General features: G+C 53.0%; 1 protein-coding gene across 3 annotated transcripts; it reads left to right on the top strand.

Annotated features, from left to right (window-relative positions):
- Window positions 1–1,167: 1,167 nt before the first annotated feature.
- On the top strand, window positions 1,168–13,761 carry LSM4 (LSM4 homolog, U6 small nuclear RNA and mRNA degradation associated). Of its 3 annotated transcripts, none has more exons than XM_041764378.1 (5): window positions 1,173–1,290; window positions 6,045–6,086; window positions 8,071–8,169; window positions 11,167–11,350; window positions 13,120–13,761. In XM_041764378.1, the coding sequence occupies exons 1-5, from the start codon at window positions 1,288–1,290 to the stop codon at window positions 13,209–13,211; spliced, it is 420 nt and encodes a 139-aa protein (XP_041620312.1). In that variant the 5' UTR covers window positions 1,173–1,287; the 3' UTR covers window positions 13,212–13,761. The 3 variants fall into 3 exon arrangements, with proteins under 3 accessions (XP_041620314.1, XP_041620312.1, XP_041620313.1); XM_041764379.1 differs by lacking the exon at window positions 1,173–1,290 and adding an exon at window positions 3,313–3,331; XM_041764380.1 differs by lacking the exon at window positions 8,071–8,169 and having other exon boundaries at window positions 1,168–1,290.
- Window positions 13,762–19,257: the final 5,496 nt, after the last annotated feature.

Raw genomic sequence — 19,257 nt, 5'->3', positions numbered from 1 at the left:
TAAATAAAATCTTTAAAAAAGAAAAAGAAGACGAAATAATGAGACTCACAAAGAAAGCCATGTGAAGACAGTGGCAGAAATCAATATTTCTGGGTGCCAAGAACTATGAGGATTGCTGACAAACACCAGAAGCTGGAAAAGATGAATGGGACAAATAGCCACTAAGAATCTCCAGAAGGAATCAACCTTACTGATACCTTGATTTCAGACTTATGAATAAAGCTCTTTTTTTTTTTTAAGATCTTGTTTATTTGAGATAGCAAGCAAGAGAGAGATAGCACAAGCAGTGGGGAGGGGAGGAGGAGAAGAAAAACCACAGAGGCTCTCCAATGAGCAGAGCCCCACATAGGGCTCGGTCCCAGGACCCTGGGATCATGACTTGAGCAGAAGTCAGATGCTTAACAGACTGAGCCACCCAGGTGCCCCAAATTCTGCTGTTTTAAGCCACCCAGTCTATGGTAATTTGTATGGTAGCCCAAGGAAACTAACACATTTGCCTATTTTTTTTCCTTGCCACCTGTTTTCTCAACGGGCTCCTAAGTCCCAGGAGGGCCAGTTTCGTCTGGTTTGTTCACTCTGTTTCCAGGAACAGACACCTAGCAGGTGCTCAATAAATATTTATCACACGCCTGGGTACTAAGTGCTCCGTTTGTGCTAGACGCTGTTCTAGGTGCTTTTACCTGGCTTAACTCCTTTCATCCTTACTACAACCGAGGGTAGACACTATCACGAGGCCAATTTTCAGAGGGGCAAACTGAGGCTCAGAGGGGCACAGTCAGGATTCCAACCTAACCAAAGGACGTGCCTTGGATAAGGATCAACTACAATAACGAAAATCAAAAGTGTAGGAGCCCTAAGGGAGACATTAGGCACAACCCAATAACCACGGAGCCTCGATTTCTTCCTTTGCAAATTGTGGCAATAACCGGCTTTGCCCACAGCGTGGAGCCCAGACCTGAGAGAGTTTCACCTGCGCATGCGCCTTTACCCATAAGGCCTCCTGCGCTGGCGCACGCGGTCCCGCCCCCGTTTTCAGCACTCACGTCGACACTTTACGGCCTCTCATTTGGCCGGCGAGAACACAGCCAACCTCGCCCGTCGTTGTCTAGCCGACCCCTCCCTACTCCGCGTGGATTGGCTGCTCGTCCCTCGAGCCCCACGCTGATTGGTTCGTGTCGCTGCCACTTCATTTCAGCCTAGTGGCGCGCGGCAGGGCGGCTACGGGCGGCGCGTGAGTGGCGGCGGCGGCGGCGGAAGTGGTCGGCGAGCCCGCTCCCCGCCGACACCATGGTGAGGGCAGGGCGCCGGCGAGGTCTCTTCGGGAGGCGGGGAACGCGGCGGCCGAGGGCCCTCGGGGCGGGCGCTGCAGGCAGGGGCGACGCGGAGCTAGCGTGCTGTCAGGGCCTCGGTTCTGCCGCCTCGGCCCGTGACGGGCACACTGAGGCCGGAGAGGGCAGGGAGGTCTCCCAGAGCATCCAGCCTGTCAGTCTCGGGAGGAATTAGACTTGGACGAACGTGTAATCTTAGGTCAGCCTCGCTGCAGTCTTCCCATTTTGCAGATGGGGATACCGGGGCCTGAGAGACCCGCTAAAGAGCCCGGTGAATGCTGCAGAGTGAGTTCGGGCAGGGGAGTGGCTCCGAGTGCATCCGACCCAATCTAGCTTCATATATTGGAAAGTGGGAGCGACCCGAGGGGGCCCGATCTGAGTTCTCAAACTAAACCAGTTTGAGAATGTCACGATTTGCAAGGCTCTTAGAATGTTAGCACGATCTTCTACGCCTCTCGTTTTAAGGCTGAAAAAATAGACCCAGAGAGGGGCCTTTGTCTTCTCCCTGGATCACACAGGGTGTCGTTTCCGGAGAAGGGGAAGCATTTTGAGCCAGGAGTGGACTGATTGCACCTTCCCATTTCACTGAAGAGAAATTGAGGTCCTGGTGAGAAGCCTCTTCTGGATCATGCTGGTATCAGATCCTGAAAGTTCTGGATTTAGGTCAGAGTGTCTCCTGCCTTCAGTGTACAGACAGGGAGGTGCGTCTGGCTGGCTCAGTCACAGAGCCTACCACTCTTGATGTCGTGGTAGTGAGTTCAAGCCACACGTTGCTCGTGGAGTAAAGCTTACTTTTTTTCTTTTTTCTTTTTTCTTTTTTCTTTTTTTTTTTTTATGTATAGACAGGGAAACAAGACCACACATTCAGAGCAGGTCTAGGAGAGTACCTGGCCCATCAGCACCAGAGTCCCTCAGGGTCCCTGCATGTTTCTCAGCTGAGGGTTGCACTAAGTACTGCTCACTGGTGCAGGAAATGAGAGAAGGGAATGTAGTGTGTTCCTCTCTGCTGGAGGGCAGAGGTGGCCTGAGAGGAGGGGTGGAACTGGAAAATTCCTTCTTCCTTAAGCTCCCTGGATCTTTGGATTTTATCCCCCAGTATGTTCCTAGAGCCTAGAACAGTGCTTGTGCAAAGAACATACTTTTTTTCAGCCTGAAGAATGTCCAGGAAGGGACAAGGCATGACACACTCCCAGTTCCCCATGGCTTATAGTGGGGCCGGAAGCAGGGATCTGAGGGTATAGGGGGGCAAGGTGGAGTCCGTCACAGCTTCCTGAATTGGGAGCCTCAGGAAGCCATCGGGTCTAATCTTAGATTGGTCTAGACCTGAGAACCAGATTCCAGACATTCTGAAAAAGGCCAGGGGAAAGGATGCTATTTCCAGAAGCTTTTGACTTTCCCAACTCCAGGTGGCCCTGTCTTCCCCGGAATGGTGTCCTGGCTTGTCCCATCTCCCTTGGCACCTTCAAAAATTTCTTCCCCACCAAGTTTTTTAAAGTTCTCAGGGATCTTCCCCTTCCTCTTGCCTCTGTCTCCAGCAGTTTGGGGATGAGAATCTCAAAAATGGCAAGATGTGGACACTGCTCCCAGCCTTTGCAGCCTTAGAGGGCTGTCCCTCCCAATGCCGCCTCTCCTTTTCTTATCTGTGGGGTGGGGCAGGCATCCCAACCACACCATGTGCCTCCCCGGATGGTGTGTGCATTTTCTTGTGTATTTGTTCAGCAAATATTTACTGAGTCCCTCTCGAGTGCCTGGCCCTGAGCTCGGTGTTGGACAAAGTCCACACCCTCTGAATTTTCCAGTCTAGCCAGAGAGACATAATAAACAAGATAATTAGAGGCTGGCTGTGTCCTAGAATGGAAGCAGCAGGGGGTGGCCCAGGTGGAAATCTTGATCCCCAGATGAGGTTATTATGAGGGCCTGGCTAAGCTAGGTGAGAGGTGATATGTGAGCAGCCACCAGCCTGAGGAAGGACTGCTGAGGCCAAGGGAACTGCAGGAACAAAGGTCAGAAAGCAGGACTGGGTGTGGCTTGCTGGAAACAGAATGGGCCACTTTGGCTGGAGCTGGCTTGGCCTTGTGACTCCTTTGGGGAGTGGATGTGCAGGGGAGTGTTGGGAGCAGGTGTGGATCACTTCTGTGTCTTAGATGTCCTCTCTGCTGCTTTCTGAATAGGGCACTGCCCGTGACAGGGAAGCTGGGGTTCTCCAGGGCTGTGCTGCCAGTTGCTGGGACAAAAGAGAGGCCAGCAGGGGCATAGAAGCTGCACATGCCATAAAAGGACTCCTGTGGGTTTCCTGGTGACAGGCTTCAGCTTACTTTTTGTGGGCTTCCCCAGGATCTTGCTGTGGTGTCCCTGGGAAGGTCCCTCCCTGCTCTGGCTGCTAGTCCTTCATCTAGGGGGACCTTGGCTATACCTCTCTGTCTCTCAGTGCTGAGTCTGTCTTTATTCTTGCCTTCCAAGCCCAACCTTGCTCTGTCCCCTCTTAGGTGATCTGGGAGGAAGACCCAAGCGTGTCATTGCCATCCTGGTCCACATTCCCATCTTTGACACAAGAAAACAGGCTTGCTCGAGAAAGCCTGGGACTTCACCATAGTAAACAGCGGCCAAGGCTCATGGCCCCCGTGTGTTAGATCCTCCTGCTTTTCCGCGGCTCTCTGTACCCGGGTACCATCGCACAGATGAACTCCAAATGAGAGGGCAAGAGCTGCAGGTTGGCTAGGTCAAGCCCTGGCCTGCTCGTCTGTCCTCCTTTGAGCAGCCACGCCTTTTCCACGTGGCCCTTTCTTCCTTTTTATCTTGCCCTTCCAGGAAGCCAGTGCAGGAAGTGGGCTTGGGCCTGGCTTCCTGCCGGCACCGGACCGCTCCTAGGCGGCTGTTCTCTGGAAAGGCTGTGGGATGTGGGAATTCCCCTCCAGCCTCTCCATGGGAGCCATCCTGTGGGGGTTGAGGGCCACGTCTAGCCTCCAGTCCCCACCACCTAGAGAAGCAGCTGCCCTGCACTAGGTAGGAGTGTGAGGGCAGGCCGAGACTCCCCTGCAGCGAGCTTCTGGGGTTTGGGCTAAGAATCCCAAGGAAGCCAGGACAAGGAGCAGTGAAGCTACCGTCCTGCCTGAGGCAATGTCTCATCTGTAGGACCCTCACTCAGACCAGAACCTTCATTCGGCTTTGCTGGATGGGTAGCCACTCAAGCGCTACCACTGGAATGGCCTTCCTGGAGACTGGCCCCAGTGTATGGGTCATGATTTGTGTTCCCAAAATGAAATGATTTTTTAGTATCTTGAATGCTGACTTTACAGTGGGTGAGTTTAAAAAAAAAATCGCATCTTGTATATGCCATCACTTGTAGTAATGACAGATTTTTTTTTTTTTCTGGAATGTTTCTTCCCCTTACCTGATGAATTTCTCTGAAACCTCAGCTCAGAGGTAGCCACCTAGATCAAGGTTGACTCCCCACTGCCTGGCAAGATCACTCTTAGCCCAGGCGGGGCTGCCCCTTGAGGCGTGGGCTCAGCATGAATTGACTTGTGGCAGGTGGGATCAAGCCAGGCTCTATCTCTTACTAGCTCTATAGTGCCAGGCAAATTCCTCAGTGTCTAAGACTCAGTATCCCCATCTGTAAAGTGGGTGTGACAATAACCGTATACAAGAATGAAAATGAAAGAGCTGCATATATTTTCTTAAAGATTTTATTTATTTATTTATTTATTTATTTATTTATTTATTTATTTATTTATTTGAGGAGGGGAAAGAGGAGAGGGAGAACAGACTTCCTGCTGAGATTGCAGGGCTCAGTCCTAGGACACTAGGATTATGACCTGAGCTAAAGGCAGATACTTAACTGAGCCACCCAAGCACCCTTCATGTTTTTTGTTTTTTTTTTTTAAGATTTTATATATTTATTTATTCATGAGATACACAGAGAGAAGGAGAGAGAGGCAGAGACACAGGCAGAAGGAGAAGCAGGCTCCATGTAGAGAGCCTGACGTGGGACTCGATCCCGGGTCTCCAGGATCACGCCCTGGGCCGAAAGCAGGTGCTAAACCACTGAGCCACCCAGGAATCCTTTTTTTTTTTTTTTTTTTTTAAGATTTTATTTATTTGTATGAAAGAAGGGGTGCCTGTGCATGAGTAGGGGGGAGGGGCAAAGGGAGAGGAACCAGCGGAACCAGCAGATTCTCCACTGCCGAGCATGGGGCTCTATCCCAGGACTCCGAGATCACCATCAGAGCTGAAGTCAGATACTTAACTGACTGAGCCACCCAGGCACCCCAAAAGATCTACATGTATTAATGTGGGTGCATCTCAGAGACATCAGTTGAGCAAAAAAGGCAAGCAGCAGAAGGACCTGTGTGCTGTGGCACTAATGATAAGCATGGAAGGCCATAGCCTTTCCTGTCAAGGGTGTGAATATATGCAACATGAGTTAGAAGGAAATGCCCAGAAGGGTCAGCATCAAGACCAGATGACTGCTGCCTCTCAGATTGGATGTGGGGGAGTGTTCAAGGCTTTATTTACTAACCTGGGAAGAAGGAAGGTATGTGTCCTGGGCTGGGCAGTTAAGAGCATGCACTTTCTGTGGGGGTGAGGGACAGGTGCTCCTGCACCCCCAGCGCTGTGATGAGCTGGGAAATTCGTGAGATTGGAATCCCAGTCCTACCAGGGCCAGGGCTCCTTGGCACTGATCTGACAAATTAGATGCCTTTGTTTGTCTTACAGCTTCCTTTGTCGCTGCTGAAGACGGCTCAGAATCATCCCATGGTGAGTACCTGCCTGTTGGGGGGCAGTGAGTTTCGGTGGGGACCAGTCTCAGAACAGGGATGGGGACACTGGGCAAAGGGTGAGGTGCCTCCAGCTGAACCTGCTTCCTGTCTGCTCAAGAGACAGCAGCCCGTGCTCTTCCCCCACCTACGTGTGTCGGGACCTGTTCTTAGTTTTGCTGCTTATAAAAGTAATACATGCTTATTAAAAATGTCAAACACTAGAGCTAAGTAGAAACTAGAAGCTCCTCTTCCATTAACCTTGCCAGCAAATTAACCATATCCTTAATATGTGCACATTCAGACTTTTTTTTTTAAAGTAAGTTCCATGCCCAACATAAGGCTTGAACTCAACAAAGCCAAGATCAGGAGTTGCATGCTCCACTGACTGAGCCAGCCAAGCACCTTGCACATCTAGGCTTAACATCTGTGTAGAAACATGAATGTTATTTTTTTTTAAGATTTTATTTATTTATTCATGAGAAACACACAGAGAGAGATAGAGAGAGGGAGAGAGAAGCAGAGACACAGGCTGAGAGAGAAGCAGGTTCCATGCCGGGAGCCTGATGTGGGACTCTGTCCAGGGTCTCCAGGATCAGGCCCTGGGCTGAAGGCAGTGCTAAACTGCTGAGCCACCCGGGCTGCCCTGATTTTTTTTTTTAAACAGATGGGATCACATAACATCTTATTCCCTAAACGACTTTTGCCCTTAATGATACAGTGTCAATACGTTCTGTTTGCTTTCTGTTTTTTTTTTTCTTTCTGTTTTTTATTCAGATATAATTCACAGACCATACAGTTTTACCTTTTTTTTTCTTTTTAAGTTTTTATTTAATCTTTTATTTAAGTGATCTCTACACCCAACATGGCTCAAATTCATGACTCTGAGATCAAGAGTCACATGCTCTTCTGACTGAGGCAGCAGGCACCCTTACCATTCAGCCTTTTAACGAGTACAACTCAGGGGTATTCAGTACATTTGCAGTGTTGTAAACCACCACCTCGATGTAGTTCCAGAACAATTCCATTACTCCAGAAGGAAACCCCATTGCCATTAGCAGTCCCCATCCCTTTTCCCTAGCTCCTGGTAACCACTAATCTACTTTTTGACTATGGATTTGCCTGTTCTAAACATTTCCTATAAATGGGATCATATGCTGTGTGGCCTTTTGTGTCTGGCTTCTTTCACTCTGCATGATGTTTTCTGAGATTCAGCCACATTGTAGCATGTGTCAGGGTTTAATTCCTGATGGCCCTGACCATGTGACATACCTGATGGCCCTGTCCACTGTATGGACATACCACATTTTGCTTATCCATTTGTCCGCTAATGATGGACATTTGAGTTGTTTCTGCTTTTCATCTATTTATGGATATTTTGGTTGCAAAAAGCATTTGTGCACTCATTTTTGCATGGATATTTGCCTTTATTTCTCTCAGACAGATAACTGAGTTAAAAAAGACCTGAGTCTTTTTTAAATCTCAGTATATCTTCAAAATGATATGCTACTTGTGTATTTTCCCAGAACAAATTTAAATAGACAAGCAATTATTGGATTGAAAAAGTATTTCCAGACCATCAAAGCTCACACATGTGCTGTCAAAGAACACCTGCCTCTGGGGCACCTGCTTGGACCAACTAAAATGTGCCTTCATGGCTGTTCTGAATCAGTGGCCACTGTTACCCTAACTTCGCTCTTTCCTTTGAAAATTTGTAGAGGATTTTTTGTGGGGTTTTTTTGCTTTTTGTTTGCACAAAAAGATGATTTCATCATAGAGGCCCAGCAAAATGTAGAGGATGCAGAGCATGTCATCTGTAAGATGGGCCACTGGGGGCAGTGGAGGGGAGAACAGTATTAGGCACCATGTGCTATGGCCACTGGGTCCCACGTCTGAATGAGGCCAGGCAATAGTCACCCACCTCTTAGGGGTAGGGCTGCCCTTCCCTTGGAGCTCATGGCTTACTTGGGGCCATTTCTCTCCAGTTGGTGGAACTCAAAAATGGGGAGACATACAATGGGCACCTGGTGAGCTGTGATAACTGGATGAACATTAACCTTCGAGAGGTGATCTGCACATCCAGGGTGAGTGCCCTGTGCCCAGGGTCCCTCTGGCACACCTGGTCACGCAGGGCCAGGCTGGTGGGGGGAGGGGCATGGACACCAGTGCCCACATGGATCTGGGGCTTACCTCAGCATCCTCAGTGGAGTGAAGGCCCCTCGCTGCCCTTGTGGGAGGAGTGAGGAGGGGCATACCTCAGCCAGGTCATCCTTCCAGGGTGAGGCTTATGGAAGAGGTGGGGCTTATGAAGGGCAGGGCTGAGGGACTCTGAGCTGGGTGGAGGGGGCAGAAGGGCAGGCCTCTGAGTCTCCCTGGACTTTGTACCTGTACTTTGCACCTATGGAGAAGCTGCCCTATCCCCTCATCCTTGATACCAGTCCTAAACAAGAAGGACTTAGGCTGGGGGGCCCTTCTGGCTACTAATCCATAGTGTACGAGCAGGGGTGGCCTCCAAGGCAGGCCTGACCTTTCTTGTCAGCTTCTGCTGTCTTTAGTCCTGGCTTGTGGATATCACCTGCCCAGCAGGCCAGGGTAGTGTGGCCATGGGATATCCAGGCCACCAGGGGGCGAGGGTGGCCCTGTGGCCCAGGGGCCCAGGGGCCCAGGGGCCCAGGAGACTGTTTGTCTCCCAAGGCCTGAAATCAGGAAGTGCAGGGCCAAGAGCACCACTGGGTGGGCCAGGGCTGGGGGAACAATCCTCTAGGGTCACAGGCCTTCCCAGTCCTCAGGATGAGTACAGAGCAATGAGAATGATGACAGTGGTGAAGGCAGGGCTCCCTCCTGCTAATTTGTGCTGGGGTCTGCTAGGGCTTTCCTTGTGCCTTGATTCTAGTCTCCATCCCCCTGTCGGCGACAGCCCCCTATTTTATTGGGGAGGAAGGTGCAGGGAGGCCCAGCCGAGATGGGGCTGTCTTAAGCCGGGGGCAAGTGCCCCTGAAGCTTGCCATACCAGAGTACAGCAGAGAACTAGGCAGCCCATCTCACCTCCAGTCCATCCTTCTGGATGGTTCACACCCCAACAGCCAAACTGGTAAGCATGACCGTCTCCCCTCATCTATGGCTCTGTGCTCTGCTTCTTGTGATGGTACATTGTGGGAGGTCTTCCACTAGAAACTTCCTCCTGGTTTTCATGCCACACTTCTGGCGGCAGATGTCCAGACAATTTCAGCATGGCTGTAGCACACACTGCCACAGTGCATAGCCAAGAACATGGCCAGTAGGTCTGGGACCTACTGGGACCTGGAAGCCACCACCTGTTCTCAGAGCAAGGTCAGTAGACTTCCGTAGCCAGCAGAGATTGGACATGTCACTCCTCCTGGGGTGGTCCCCTTCTATGACCTGCTGGTTGGAAGGAGAGGCTGGTATGAGGTTCAGTGTCACTTGGGCTGTCCAGCATACTCATCTGTAAAAAAAGCGGTAGCAGCACCTTCCTTGGGCAGCAGGCAACATGGGCAGGATGCAGACATCCCAGGAGCTGAGAAAGCACTGGAAAGCTAGGGTAGTTTTAGCTCAGACTGCTCAGCTCTTGCCATGGAACACAGAGTAAGCTCTGGTCCTGCAGGGAGTGTGCTGGGCCCAGCCTGTCCTTGGCTAGGGGAGAGCCAAGTTCTGAGCAGCCAGCCCCAGCCCTGAGCTTCCATGGAATTGTTCTGTTAATGTCAGGCTGTATCTTTGCATCCCTACAGATTTGGCCCCTTGCCTGTCCTTCCTGGGAAAGGAGTGCCCCAAGGCCTCATGGGGTTCCTGTGTGGGTTGGGGGCTTGTGCATATCCCTAGGAAGAGCTGACCCTTGAACTTTATCGTGTTGAGTGTCTCCGCTGGGCCAGACCAGCCTGACCCAGGCACTGCTGACGTGAGGCTGGGAAGCCAGGCCTGTTGGGGGTCAGAGTTAGCCAGACACAGGAAAGTGGGAACAGCATGTGCAAAGTGCTGGGGGCAAGAAGCTCACTGTGTGTGTTCCAGAAATTTCCATCTGGAAGGCGAGTCATCGAGAGCTGAGAGAGGGCAGCCAGGGTGGGGCTGGATCTCAGGCCCTTGGGAGCCACACTGAGGAGTTTGGACCTTGTCCTTGGGCCAAGGGGGCCCTGATTGGGTTCTAAGCAGGGAAGTGTCTTGGTCTGATTTCTAGGGATGTGGGGAAAGGAGAGGGCTGCCAAGACTTCTGGCTCAGGGCACCAGGGGTGGGGCTGGAGAACTAATCTGAAGGAAGAGGCCCCGGGCTCCTGCCCAAGGGCAGCAGGAGGGGGTGTGGAGGAAGGCCTTGTGCTGATCACAGGGTACATGAGGGTGGGGGTTGAGGGGGAGGCAGTTGACGTCCTAGGACCTGCAGGGTTGGCAGTGCTCTGGAATCTGTGACTTTGCAAGCCTCCTAATCTCTCCAGCCTTAATTAGCTCCCCTAAAAACTAGCATCATTGGTTGCTGCCTCTGGCCAGCCCCAGGCTTTGCCTCCCCACCCACCTCCCCGCACTGGTCACAGAGTCTCTATCCTACTTACCTATGTCCCACACCCAGCCCAGAGCCTGTCAGGAGATAAGTGGATGAATGAATGAGTCAGGGCACATAGAAAGGGTTCCAGAAGGTAGGTTCTGAAAGGCTAGAGGCAGGAGGGTGGAGGAGCTGGGCTGCAGCTGGGCTGTGACAGTGCCTGGTGTGTAGGTCCCCGGCCTTCTTTGGAGGGAGGTAACAAACCTCCCTTGGGCTGTAGGTAACAAACCCCATCCCACACTGGAGGATAGGCTGAGGATGAGGAAGCTATCTTTTGTGACTCCCTGACCTTTCCTGTGTAAAAGGATATCAAGAGTCTGGAAAGAGTCCACTGGAAGGCAGCTCTCCCACCCCCATGTGAAGTCCAGGACTGAGAATTTTGCAGGGGTGATGCAGGTGCAGACTGTGGCCCAAATGGGAATGGGGCCTGAGGGGACAGATGTGCCTTAGCCATCAGCACCCACCTTGCACAGATACCCCCCCTCCTCCCCACCAAAACCCACTGAGATCTGAGACTCACCCTTTTCTCACCCAGGACGGGGACAAGTTTTGGCGGATGCCCGAGTGCTACATCCGTGGCAGCACCATCAAGTACCTGCGTATCCCTGATGAGATCATCGACATGGTCAAGGAGGAGGTGGTGGCCAAGGGCCGTGGCCGCGGTGGCCTGCAGCAGCAGAAGCAGCAAAAGGGCCGAGGCATGGGGGGTGCTGGGCGAGGTAGGCCTTTCTCTCCCCTCATCCATCCCCTCCCACCAGCAGGCTAGGCCAGAGTCTGCCCAGGCCTTGCCACCGAAGGGTGACTGCAGCACATGGCAGCCATCCTGTCCCAGTGTTGACATTCTTGGGTGGTGCTGTCATGGTGCCACAGGCCTGGCTCTGAGCCCCCTACATAGAGCTGGGGTTATGACTCATGGGGCTCCTCTGGTGTGGCTGATGCTGCTATTTGCTGCCTGCCCTGGCCCCACAGCCCCCACCCAGGAAGCCTGGTATAGTTCTGGTGAACAGTGCTGATTCTCCCACCTACCTGGGCCCTTCCATCCAGCAGTGGTCCCCGGTGCTCCTGAACTCTGGGTCCAGCTCAGCAGACCAATGTAGTGCCCACCTGGGGCTTGCCTTCATCTGATGGCTGCCTATGTCTCCTGGCAGGAGCTCTGGGCATGGTGTGGCACCTCCCTGGCTCATTTCCCCTCTGCAAAGAGAGTCTGGTAATTCCTGCCTCACCAGGCTGCTGGTGAGGATCCTGGCTTAGGGCCTGGCACAAGCCCCTTCCCTGCTGTCACTCCTTTTCACAAGGTTGAGTTCATCCCTCTTTGATAGACTCCCCTCACCCAACTCCCCCACCACCACCACTGAGATGATAAATCTGGCATAAACTTCAGTTTGTTGTGCAGTCAGCTGGGGCCTGAGCCTAGAGGCCATCTGCAGACCCTCCCTCCCCCCCACACACACACCCTTCTTCTTGGAGGGCCCTGGCTTTGTCTCTTCCATCTGTAGGGGCCTTCCATATGCCAGGCCCAGGCTCCCCAGTGGGGGCTCATAGGCAGGGCCAGGAAGGATACAAGACCCGGCCCTGAGATGAGGCTCCCATGACAGGCAGGGATGACCCAGAGGGAGGAGGTCAGGAGGGCACTCCAGGTGGGGAGGTTGCCAAGGCCTAGCAGGGCCTTTTCCATACCTGAGGGCCAGGCTCTTCGTGCCAGGGGCCACCACTGTTGAGTGAACTGCCTAGAGGAGCAGAGAGGAAGGGAGGGGTGATTGCTTGGGTCACTCTGAAGAGAGAGACCATGGGGCCCTCGGCAGCAGGTGGAAATCTCACCCTGTGTGGTAAATGGCCTTGCCCCATGGGAGGTGAGGTTAGGGTGGGTCTCCATCCCTACAGGGCCCACTGCATGTTTGTGGTAGAAGGGGGACCATGTGTACCATTCTGTGTCCCCATCTGCCCTGGTCTGCTGGGACCTCCCTGAGTGGGGGTGTGTTCCATTCCTGACTACTCAGCTTCCTACACAGTTCCTACCTTGGACTCCACGTGAAAAATCTTAAAAGCAGAGCCCCATCACTGGCTAGCAGAGATTAGAGGGCAGGGGGCTCCCCTGTCCCCACCCCTAGGCAGGACACACAGAATCTCCTAATTGTTTCTCTCCCTGGCTAGTGGATGTGGACAGTGCTGGAGAAAGGGGAAGCTTGGGTCCTCAGCTGGGGGCCTGTGCCCTGCCCCCTGGGCTAAGTCCTACCCCTTTTCTGGCTCTTGTTCCCCTCCTCCTGGAAACCATCTGGCTTTGTCCTTCTGATGACTGCCCCCTATGCTGGCCCCAGGCTTTCTCCCAGGAAGCCTACCCCAAGCCCCAGTGTTGACTTAGAGCTGACTTAGCCACCCTGGCATCCCTCTTGTCGCTTATCAACATTGAGAACTCTCTGGAACACCATCCCACGTTCTCAGCTGGGCTTCCAAACCCACTTTTGCTATAGCCCCCTCCTCTGTCTCACAGGTGTGTTTGGTGGCCGGGGCCGAGGTGGGATCCCAGGCACAGGCAGAGGTCAGCCGGAAAAGAAGCCAGGCAGACAGGCGGGCAAACAGTGAGCCGCCTCTCTGTCCCCCAGAGACTGAGCCACTACTAAGCATCTGCTGCCACTCCCTGAGGCTGTGTTTCTACTCTCCAGTTCACAAGTGTGTTCAGAACAAAAAGAAGAGGCAGGTGATCCTTTTTACATAAAGTCACCCACCCCCCCTTTTTTTAAAGCCAGCAGTTCTACAGTTGGGTATGTTATTCAGTGTTTTTGGTTTTGTGAAGCTGCAGCCAACTTGATTCCTGGAAGATTCTGTGTTTAATGTGTCTTTAAAGCCCTCGCTCTTGTTTTAAGGGCGGGCACTTTCCAAACAGGCTTGTTTTGCATTTTGAGTTGGATCCTCGTGTGGTGAACAGACCGGAGGTTTTTATTTTAAGCTGTTTGCACTGAGATTGACAGCCTTGGGAGTTTCCTGAAACATGGACCTCAGGATTGCCTTTTGAAAACAAATCTGTATGAACATATACCACAGAAGCTGTTCCTGGGACATTGCTGGGCCCCGCCCCCTTTGCCTCTGCTCTCCCTGTTTGTGTTACAAAAATAAAAACAAATACAACTACAAACTGCAATTCATAATTCCTTTTGAGCCACTGGGCACATCTAGAGTGTGGTATCCTCAGGAAATCACAGCCCTGTAAGAGAAGTTTCCTTTCGAGGGTTGCTTCCTGTCTCGCCAAGGGGAAGTATTTCAACAGGACACTGGTTCCGTGTCCCTTGATGTCATTTTAACAAAGATGAGGCTGGGGTTCTAGGTGGCTCAATCGGTTAAGTGTGTGCTTCTGGCTCAGGTTGTGATCTTGGGATTGGTAGGGAGTCTGCTCCCTCTGCCTTTCTTCCTCTGCTTGTGATCTCTCTCTCTCTCTCTCTCTCTCTCTAATAAGAAAGAAAGATGAGGCTGTTATCTGGGCAGTGGGAATGGCCCTCCTGCACCATGTTTCCCTGTAATCCCTGCCCCTTTGTAAAGAATTGATGGGGGAGGGAGGCAGAGTGAGGAAGTCCCAGGCAAGAGCCAGTGTGATCACCCATGCAGGCCATCCTTGGGACCAATGTCCTGACCCCATCCCTGCTTTGTAAGGACGATTCACACCAGAGTTCAGTGAAAAGTTGTGACAAGCGCCTGCCTCAAGGAATGTGCTCAGAAGCTTTTCATGAGGCTCTTCCTCCTCTCCCAAGTTGGGGCACCACCTGTCCACACCATGGTGATTTGCCTGGGACATTGAGCCAGCACTTTGGCAAAATGTTTCTGTAACCTTGTCTGTCCATGGACTGACTTTGCTTTTTTATTATAAGTGAGGGGAGCTGCAGGACAGCCTGGTGCTGGGAGGCAAGACGGGGCGCCAGCTGGTTCCCGTGGGAGCCGGTTCTAATTGTCACTGTGTTTAGACCTGTTCTGAGGGGTGATCAGAATAAAAGGTGTTGCCAGAGACCTCCACTTGTTAGAGCTGCCAGATGCTAGCCAAGCAGTCTTGCAGTTCCGAGAATGTGTTCTTCCCCTGCCCCCGCCCCATCACTGCATTTCCCCCAGGTACTGCTTGTGGTACCTGTTGCAGCCTGAATACCTAGTGTCAAAGCAGCACTCTGGCACAGGTTGGGGACAGGGCATGGAGTCTCAGTGGGACCTGGGGGCATCTGACAAGCCCCAGGCCGGAAGAAATGCCCTCCCTCTGAGACGTGGGCTGCCAAGGGGAGGTAGGGGGCTGGGGGATGGAGGCGAGACTTGAGGCAGGAGCAAGAAGGGAGGGACTGGCGGGAAAGGATTTACCTGCGTCCCCAGCTCCCCTCCCCCATGGCCCTGGGGGACCTGGGCTGGCGAGGCTTTGATAAAAGCCGGGGTCAGGTGTCCAGCAAGGCTGCGAAAGGCCAGTCCTTTGGTGGCCCCGCCCCTTCCTGCTTCTGGAGCTTTGGTTTTTCCTCTCTAACTTAGCTCTGCTGTAGAATGCTTTCGTTCTACCGCCGGTTCTATCGCCCCTTTGCAGTTCAGGGTCTTGGGCCCCCGCGCGCCCCCAAGCGCCCCCACCCCCAACCCTGGCCCACCATGGCCCCGCTGAGCTTGCGTGAGCCTGCGTGAGCCTCCGTGCGTAATCGCGGCTTCCCGCGTGTGTAGCCAGACACGCTAGCCGACCCTGACCTTTCCAGCCAGGCAGCCGGGTATGGTGGCCCAGGCCCCTCCTCGGCTGCCGGTGACGTGAGCCAGCCCGGGCCCTTAGATGTGGTGGGCTTCCGGAAGGTTCTGTCCTTATGATCTGGCGGTCGGGACAGCCCCGTTTTTTAGTCTCCTTCCTGGTTGGTTTTGAGAAATGAACCTCAGCCCCCTCAATAAGAAAAGAAACCAAAAGTGCTGTAGTTCCTAAACACTGAGCCTCGATCTTTCCGCCCTTCTGATGGCTGTCCACTGGGGTGGGAGCCCTCATCAGCTGACTGGTGCGTGACTCTGGCCATGCAGAACTTCTTAAACGTAGGTGGTTCCCAGGAACCAGGGACCTCCTACCCCTGGAGTTTGCTCCAGCTCCCACCCGAGCAGAGGTGTGACAGCCTGGGACCCAGGCTCTGCAGGGCCAGTCTTTATGGCCCTAGCCCCCTCTTGTCTGACCAGAGGCCAAGAGCGCCTTTTGGGGACCTGGATGCAGCCAGCAACCAGGAGCAGCAGCCCCACTTGGCGGTAGTGGGAGGGCATCTGTCTTGCTTTCCTGCGTCATCCCTTCCTGCACACATCTCCCCCGATTCCTCCTCTGCTGGACCTCACCTGCTGCTCCAAAAGCAGCTCTGCCAGGAAGCCCCGCCACTGAATCCATGTGGCATGATGGCAGGTGTCCTTCCCACCCACCCATCTGGACCCTGGGGCCCAGCCTGTCCCGGTATCAGCAGTGTGTGTATCTCCAGCAGCTCAGTGCATGTCCTGGTGTCCTCCGCTGTCTCTCTGAGGATGAAGGTATAGGAGATGCTTGATGTCTACTTAGAGGACCTCTGTGGGAGAAGCCACTCGCCTCAGTGAACAGGGGGCTGGTTTGGAGGTGGAGGAACTGGGGCCACAGCCCTGTCCCAGGAGACTGGGTGCAGAGACTCAGCATGAATTAGGCAGAGTCCTGGCCCAGTGACCCTTATCATCCACAGGGTGAGCTAGCTACAAACAAGCCGAAAGCATCAGGGGGGGAGAAAGAAGAGAACAGGAGTGGGAGAAAGAGGTGGTCAGGGCAGGCCAGAAGGTGACATTCAAGAAAAGAGCTTAAGGAAGGCAAGGGAGCCAGCCATCTAGAAGAGCATTTCAGATAAGGGAACAGCCAGTATGAGTCCCAAGGCCCTACACAGAGTGGTGACGGGAACAAAGTGAGGGGATAGGAAACAAGGCAGATGCAGGCCCTGAGCAAGATGGGAAGCTCAGAAGGTTCTGGGACAGACTGAGACAAGGGTGGAAGCTGGAAGATCATGAGGAGGTGAGGCTGGGGGCTCAGCCAGGGTAGAGGTCACAGGGGTGGTGAGAGAAGAGGCAGGGGTGCCATGAGGGCCCAGGCAGATGGACTCATCTTTGTGCAGGAAGCCCAAGATGCTGGGATGAGAGTTTTCCAGAATGGAAGGGATGGCCTCGCTGAGAGGGTCATGTTCAGACCAACTCCTAAAGGTCAATAAGCCACTGTCCATGGGAAGGGAGCAGGGAACAGTTGGAGGGAACTGCAAGCAAAAAGCCCCTGAGCTTCTGTGGCCCTGCTCCGGATGGGCAGAGATGAGGTCAGGAGTCATCAGACCCAGCATGATCCTAACAGCCTACCGTGGCCCAAGCCTACACTCAGGCACAGAGAGAGTGAGCCATCTGCCCCAGGTCACACAGCTCCAGAGCCCCCTCAGAGCTGCTGCCTGTTTTGTCCTGTCCTTGAACTTGGAGGATCTATTTACCTTCTCTTAGTTCACCTGTGTCTGGTGTAGAACCAGGAGATAAAGGACACCTGGGTGGCAGGGGGCAGCAGGTGAGGTCAGCACCTGCTTTAAAATGTATTCCCCTGACTGTAGCCTCAACTGAGGGACAGGGTTCGAGACACACAAAGTGCCTGGCAAGTTTTACCCCAATGTGCCTCAGTTTCCTTGCTGGTCAGAGGGAGAATAGTGGCCTCTACTTCACAAGCATTTTTGGGAGGATTACATGGGGGAGGAGGAAGCTTGATGTACAGCAGGTGCTCAATGTGTACTTTTTTTTTTTAAGATTTTATTTATTTATTTATTCATGAGAGACACACAGAGAGAGAGGCTCAGAGGCACAGGCAGAGTTGGAGAAGCAGGCTCCATACAGGGAGCCTGACGCAGGACTTGATCCTGGGACTCCAGGACCAGGCCCTGGGCTGAAGGCAGGTGCTAAACCGCTGAGCCACCTGGGCTGCCCACTCCATGTGTACTTTACACACCGGGGGGGCTGCTTCATTCTTCACTGACCACCTGTAGAGTATGTGAAACCTCCCCTGGGAATCTCTCCATCTCTGTAAGCCTTGGGCCCAGCCTGAGCTGCTCACCGTCTGGGAGGACCCGGCTGATGGTGCCACTTGGCCTGCACCGTGGTCAGTGGCCAGGCCACTGTCCTCCATGCCCCAGAGGCCAGTACTGATGCCTGGCCCTGGCTGGTGAGCGGTCACCTTGAAGGCCCCCAGTCCTGCCCTCAGAGCCCCCTCCCAGTCTGGGTCCAGCCACCCAGTGGTGACTCACCCTTGCCCGCCCCGCCTCCACTGGAACCAGGCACTGAAATAGTCACCCTGCTCACCCTCGGGAGTGGCCGTGGAAATATTTAAGGGCTGCATTCAGTGCCTAAAAATACTTAGTGCGTCCTCCTGCGTCTTCCCCTCCCTCATTCCCTTCTCTGTTCCTTTGAAAACTGTCCCTGTAAGCACCCCCGGGGCCTGTCCCTCCACACTGTGTCCCTCTAGCATGTTGAGCGTCCCTGGCAAGCAAGGCTGGAGGGGTGTCCCCAAATGCCCAAGTGCGTGTGGATGACTGGTGAGGTGGCCTCCCTCTTTCCCTCCCTCCCTGTCACCATGGAGAGACTCAGACACGGTTTCCCCAGAACCTTCTGGAAAGGCTGTCTATTCCAAAACCCCAAGAAGACTCAGTTCCTGGAAAGGGAGACTGGGGCATAGTGATGCTGTCCAGGGAGATCTTCATTACTCAGCAATTTTCCTTAAAAATTAAAAAAAAATTCCTCTAGCTGTTTGTGTTCATGAGGTGGCTGGAAACAGAACAGGGCCCCCAGCTGGATGGAAATCTTTTGTGTCTCCCGGCCCACTTGCTGCAGAACCCCACTAGCTTGTGGATCCTTTTCCTTCCCCCAGAGGGTGCAGACTGACCCTCCAAGGCACCCAAATGTCCTCAACATCATCCCTAACCACCAAACACCTTGACCTTTCCTGTGATTAGAGGAGGGGAATGGGCGGTGGGGCAAATGGAGTCAGACTGCGGCTCAGCCCGGGTCTGATCCAGCTTCTCCCTTACCTGAAGCCTCCAAGCGAGATGGAACAGCAGGTGCGAAGGCCTGGGGGCAGGTGAGTGCTGGGCATCTTGAAGATGCAGTAGGCTAATCATTATTAACTAAAGTACACATTTTATTTATATTCCCTTAGTTTTTACCCAATGTTCTTTTTAAAATTATTATTGAGGTAAGATTCACTAACACAAAATTAACTATTTAAAAGTGAACAATTCAGTGCCATTAAATACATCACAGTATTGTGAAACCAGCACCTCTGGGGTTTTTTGTTTATTTTTATTTTTTTCTTGTGTTTTAGTTTTTTTTTTAAAGATTTTATTTATTTATTCATGAGAGACACAGAGAGAGAGGCAGAGACACAGGCAGAGGGAGAAGCAGGCTCCATGCAGGGAGCCTGATGCGGGACTCGATCCTGGGACTCCAGGATCACGCCCTGAACTGAAGGCAGACACTCGACCACTGAGCCAGCCAGGTGCCCCAACACCTCTGTTTAGTTCCAGAACATTTTGACCACCCCAAAAAGAAACTCTCTCCCCATCAGCAGTCACCCTCCACCCTGTCCTCCAGCCCAAGCAACGACTGATCTGCTTTCTGTTTC

This window comes from Vulpes lagopus, chromosome 7 (assembly GCF_018345385.1).
Source record: "Vulpes lagopus strain Blue_001 chromosome 7, ASM1834538v1, whole genome shotgun sequence".
NCBI lineage: Eukaryota > Metazoa > Chordata > Mammalia > Carnivora > Canidae > Vulpes > Vulpes lagopus.
Note: the sequence above shows the minus strand (reverse complement) of the source record. Positions and strands in the feature narration are given on the sequence as shown.